Source organism: Babylonia areolata, chromosome 12 (assembly GCF_041734735.1).
Source record: "Babylonia areolata isolate BAREFJ2019XMU chromosome 12, ASM4173473v1, whole genome shotgun sequence".
Classification (NCBI taxonomy): Eukaryota; Metazoa; Mollusca; class Gastropoda; order Neogastropoda; family Buccinidae; genus Babylonia; species Babylonia areolata.
The window spans coordinates 35,062,763-35,069,046 of NC_134887.1; the positions used below are offsets into that span (position 1 = coordinate 35,062,763).

The window sequence follows — 6,284 nt, forward strand, 5'->3', positions numbered from 1 at the left end:
TGCACTGTGTTTACACAGTCAGTTTTTTTGTTTTTGTTTTTTGTTCTGGTTTTTTTGGTGAGAAACACATCTGCAGATGATCTTTTTGTACTAGTTTTGTGTGAAACTGTCACACACACACATGCTATACATGCTATGTGTTTCAGTGGAACTGTCGATCTATTGGTACAAACTGTGATCACTTAGTGCAGCATCTGGCGAATCATAATTACCAGTTGCTAGCCCTTCAATCTCTAAATGTAAAGCGAGATAAACTTCCTAAATTTGATCACTATTACTTTCCGCCATTACATCAGAAGGTGGATACCAATGAGAAAATCAGCACAGCTATATACATTCGAGAAGGGGTCAAGTACACTCCATGCCCCAGCCCCGTTCCACCAGATATACCAAATATTCATTCTTGTGCTGTAAAAGTCCAGTATAATTCTTCACTCTTAACTGTCATTTCTGTATACCTACCTCAGGGTCCAAATGACTTTAATACAGAGTGGATTCGAACATTACGGACAGACCAGGACAAAAAAGTTCTCATCACGGGAGACTTCAATGCACACTCGCCATTTTGGGAGAAAGACTGCCAGTCGATCACTAGCAATCGTTTTATTGAAAACATTGTAGATACTTCTTTATACCTACTTAACGATGGCAGAATAACACGGATACCAGACAATCCAAGTCATAGAGCAACTGCCATAGATCTCACTTTAATCTCACCAGATCTGGCACCAATATGTGACTGGAATACACTGGATGACACTCTTAATAGTGATCATTTGCCTATTATAATAAGACTTGAATCTAAAATGCCTCAGTCAATAGATCCAAACGAGGATAAGATCCCAAAATATAATTACCGACATGCGAACTGGGATAAATTCACAAGTTTACTTTCATCGTTTCAAATTTGCAACATAAACGATACAGACATCAACAGTTTATATTCGACATTTACAAATGTAGTCATCACCGCTGCAAATGAATCTATACCCAAGTACAAATCGGTTAACGATCATAAGCACTCTGGTAATATCTGGTGGAATGAGGCTTGTGAAGCAGCAAAGAAAGAAAAGAAGTCAAAATTCAAAATATACTTAAAAGTACAATCCATCCCAAATCATTTAGAGATGAAAAAGGCTAAAAATAAAGCAAATAGTGTTAACGCACAAGCGAAAAGGCAGTACTGGTCGTCTTTCTGCACAAATGAAGTTTTCAATCACAAAGATATGCAAAAGGTATGGGAAAAACTAAAATCAATGAAAAATGGAATATATTTACCACAATGCCCAATTAAACTGGACCATACAGATCTACCTTCAAATATTGAAAAGGCAGAAGTTTTTGCTGACATGTTTGGTAATCACAGTAGAATCACTGGTTTGTCAGAAGAAAATAGAAAGTTCAGAGAAAGCCAAGAGAAAAATGAAATATACCAAGGTTCAGAGAGCGTAAATCACCTATATATAAATAGTGAAATAACACCAGATGAAATAAAGGAATGTCTCTCAAATCTCAGCAGCAAAAAAACAGCAGTTGGTTTAGACGGAATTTCAAACGAAATGTTGAGACATTTGCCTGGAAATTTGACTGATTTCTTACACTTAATTTTAAAGAAATGTTGGTCTGATGGTGACATTCCTCTTGTATGGAAACAATCAATTGTTGTCCCAATACACAAACAGGGCAAACGCAGAACAGATAAAAACAGTTATCGACCAATTGCCTTAACATCGCATGTATGCAAACTAATGGAAAAAATTGTTCTAAAAAGACTTGTTCATTATTGTGAGAAGCATAGTGTAATTCCTGTAAACCAAGCTGGCTTCAGAAAAGGTAGATCCTCCACAGAACATCTAGTCAAACTGACTACACAGGTAAAGCAACAGTTTGCAAGGCGAAAAAACGTACTAGCGACTTTTTTTGATGTGAAAAAAGCATACGACCAAGTGTGGCACGCTCGACTTTTATATAAACTGAAAAATATCGGTATCACAGGCAACATGTATGATTATATCAGAAGTTTCTTATCAGATAGATTTATACAAGTAAGAATAGGAAACACCTACTCAAACCCCAGACAATTACATATGGGGTTACCACAAGGATCAGTAATTTCGCCAATTTTATTCAATATATTATTAGCAGATCTACCTAACAAGCTAGCTAAAGATACAGTCTTGGTTCAATTTGCTGATGACATTTGTTTATGGATGAAGGTGACAATGAAAAATAAAACGCCTACTAGGACACTGAATTACATAAAGAAAATATACCAGCGGGAACTTGATAAAATCAGCAACTTTATGACGGGAAATGGCTTATCATTGTCCTTAGAAAAAACAAATATGATGCTATTTAACACAGGATCAGACCCAGAAAAGCTCCCTGTGTTTACAATAAATGGTTCTATAATCAGATATACACAATATGTTAAATTTTTGGGAGTTTATATTTCTTCAAAGCTTTCGTGGAATTATCATATTGACTATATACTAAACAAAGCAAGAAAAGGTCTAAATTTCCTTAAAATAATTTGTAAACAGCACTGGGGGCAAGATACCAAAGCGTTGATATCTCTCGCAACCTCTCTCGTACGTTCACGCTTGACATACGCTCAAGAGGTATTTTTTCAGTGCTCCACTGCATTTGTTAAAGAAGCTGCAAAGCATCGATTGTAAGGCTTATAAACTTGCTCTAGGTGTGCCCATTCTTACATCAAATTTAGGGACCTACAGAGAAGCAGGTGTTTTATCTCTTGATGAACAAAGGAAAGCTTCAGCCGCGAAATTCGTTATCAAATCTTTAGCATATGAAACCTTTTCAAAAGAAGAAGTTAATTTAAGTTCACAAAAAGATTTTGCTAAACGAGCTAAGACGATACAGTCTATGACATCCATCAATACATTTGCATCAGATATCATTAGTGCTACGGAATCAAGAGACAAGCAAATTGCAAAAATACCTACTTTTTCACCAGTCCCTGAATGGGAGCAGTGTAAAGCTACCTTTGACATGGATTATACAGATTTATCCAAGAACCAGTCACCATTTTTATTAAAACCTGAAGTGCTCTCCCATATAGAAAATCAATATTCTAATTATCTAAAAATATACACAGACGGATCTGTTCTAGAAGATGGTAATTCAGGAGCGGCTTTTGTAATTCCTTCATTTAGATTAGAAAAATTATACTATATTGGTAGACAATATTCCATTTTCACAGCTGAACTTATAGCCATACTTATGGCCTTAAATTATATTTCAGACATTCCGAAAACTGTCAGTGAAATTCTATTATGTGTAGACTCGAAGTCAGTATTAAAAGCTATAGAATCTCCAAATTCAAAGAAGCGAATAGAGATGACAATGGAAATAAAACATATTATTCACCAACTGACAAAACAGGGCATTAAATTAACTTTCTGTTGGGTACCTTCGCACTGTGGAATATCTTCAAATGAGTGGGTAGACCAAGCAGCTAGAAGAGCAGCACGTAATTTCGAAGGCGCAATACAACTTGACATCCAGTTAGATCTACATGAATACATTAGTTGTATAGAAAATGTCTCTAGAAATCGATTTAAGAAATTACTTATAGATTCAAATAATCAATATTACCAATGTTGTGTAAACACAAAGAATGCAGCTAATCCCAAACATTTTCTAAATTTGACACCAGCAGCACATTCAAGACAAATTACAAGTCTAATGTATAGAATTCGTTTAAATGCCTTTCGTACAAAATTTTCTAAAAATATAAAATGTATATGCGGTAAGCAAATAACTGTAAGTCATCTACTCATTCATTGTCCGAGCATAAGACCGTTAATTCCTAAAGATGTAGTTGATGACTTTTCTTCCAATATTTCATTAGCCACTGAAAAGATTTTGAATGATTATTCATTGCTTAGAATGTTTTCGGAAATTTTAAACTCCAGTCCAGTTGGTATCCTCCTTTGATGTGTTATAATTAATGTTGTTATTTATATTTACATTGTTATAGGTTAATACTTGTTGATATGCATATACATATTCTCCTTCCCATGACACCTCATTCAATACACACCACAATCTCTTTAGACCTTTTTCTTATAATATACTTTTCCTCTGTTACATAACATGAATTTTTTTTTTTTTTTATTTTTTTTTTTTTTTTTTAACACTAATATTCACATGCATTCCCTTTCCTTTATCCACTTCTTTACTCCTTTCCGTCTAAAAACACTTATAGTGAATAGACGTTAAACTGAAGATAAAAACATGTATGTATAGTAATATACTGTACACAAAATGTGTAATATTAAACAAAATCAATCATCTGCACATCCCACCACCCCACTAGATAATAATTTTCTCGTTTTTTTTTTCTTATACTTTTTATTTCATTTTATAAAGCCTGACACCCCAAAACACACACAAAAAACTTCACAAATAATAACCCCCCCCCCCCCCCCCACCCTCTCCCCCAAACACCAAACCAACCAACCAACCTAAAAAAAAAGACCCAAACTCACTTGGAAAGGGATATCTGGTTGCCGATGAAGTCCTCGTGGTGCAGCACCGTGTCATTCCAGGGCAGGTCCAGGAACTGGATGATCTTCACCATCCACTCCCGTGGATGCAGGGCCAGCTGCTCATAGTAGACGGGCATGCACCTCCCCGGCCCCACCCGCAGGCACTGGTAGTACATGTTCTCCATGGCCATGTTCCACTTCTCCAGACAGCTGCGGTAGCTCTTCAGGTCAAACCCGGAGATGGTGACCTTGCGGGTGATGATGGAGTGTACCACGGCCCGCCCGTCCCTGATCATCAGGATGAACTTGGAGAAGGGGAACTGCTGCGAGAGGTAGATGGCCGACTTGAGCGTGAAGGGGTCCTTGTTGCACAGGCGGGGCGCCGCCTCCCCGTGCTTGGCCACCACCTCCAGGATGAAGGCACGCACCGCCGAGTCCAGCACCTCCGAGGTCACCCCCGCGGCCTCCAGGCGCTTCTTCTCCATGTTGGACTTCTCCCACTGCGTGCGCATGCCCAGGATGCGGGGGATGACCCGCGTCTCCTCCCCGCAGCGCACGTCCGGGTGGGCGTCCAGCATCACCCGCATCAGGGTGGTCCCGCTGCGGGGCATCCCGCCCACGAAGATGATGTCCATGTCGTCCCCGTAGGGGATGGCGCGGTGCCGCTGGCGGTCAAAGACATAACGGCTCTTCTCCTTGGGCACCATCACGTACTTGGACTTGTGCTCGCATGGTGTGGAGAAGTACATGGCGCCATACACCACCACCAGCAGCAAGAACAGCAGGAGGAACTTCCGCCGTGTGGAGGGCCGGCACAGACTCATGGCGGTAATAAGCCTCAAGCTTTCTTTTACAGGGGCGGAGAGCAAAACTGAGCAAAATTAACCTATCACAAATAATGCCGAGATCTTTTTAAGTATCAGTAGTTCGTTGGCTTACATCAATCTTTTTCCAGTGCTTTGAGGGCCAAGATCTGGTTTTGAAAAGAGGGTTGAAAAAGACTGTGATGGCAAAGGATTAGAGATCAAGTGGGCTTCAACAGTTTCACTCCACAAGGTCAATGATGATCAGATGCTTGTTCAACTGTATCCTCAGTCTCTAGTGTTAGGTTTTCCAGTTTTCAGCTGAAATATCAAATTTATACAATTAAATATTAATCAATTTTATGCATTCACTGTAAATGTCTTTGTGTTTAGAAATTATCAACAAATATCCTTCAGTATGTGCATGTATGAATTAATGTGTGTGTGTGTGTGTGTGTGTGTGTGTGTGTGTGTGTGTGTGTGTGTTAGGAGGGGGAGAACAGATACCACCCATGAAGGAATGCATGCGTCTAAAGATGACAGAAGAAGTAGAATATATCTATCTATCTATCTATCTATCTATATATATATATATATATATATATATATATATACACACACAGAGCACAGCAATGTCACTTATAAATTCATTTTTATAAATCTTTAAGTAAGTGATTGTGTGTGCAAGTAGTTACCATAAAAAAATAACAATAATGTGCGAGTGTGTGGCCTGTGTATCACTGTGTAACATGTAAAAATTACATGTCTGAATACATTCTGTGTGTATGTATCTGTGAATGCAAGATATTTCATTATTCAAATACCTGTGACAGTCACAGATCAACAAACAGATGAACAGAGAGTGATAGAAAGTATGTATGTGTCAAATGTTTATCAAATATATATATATATATATATATATATATATATATATATATATATATATCAAATGTCACTGTGTGTATGT

General features: G+C 38.0%; 1 protein-coding gene across 1 annotated transcript in view; it reads right to left on the reverse strand.

Moving 5' to 3' along the window:
• Positions 1–5,338, reverse strand: part of LOC143287911 (protein-tyrosine sulfotransferase 1-like) — a 58,534-nt gene extending 53,196 nt beyond the window's left edge. The window contains exon 1 of the mRNA XM_076596152.1: positions 4,515–5,338. Coding sequence (XP_076452267.1) covers positions 4,515–5,338 — 824 coding nt within the window. The remainder of the gene's footprint in view (positions 1–4,514) is intronic.
• Between the last annotated feature and the right edge of the window lie 946 nt (positions 5,339–6,284).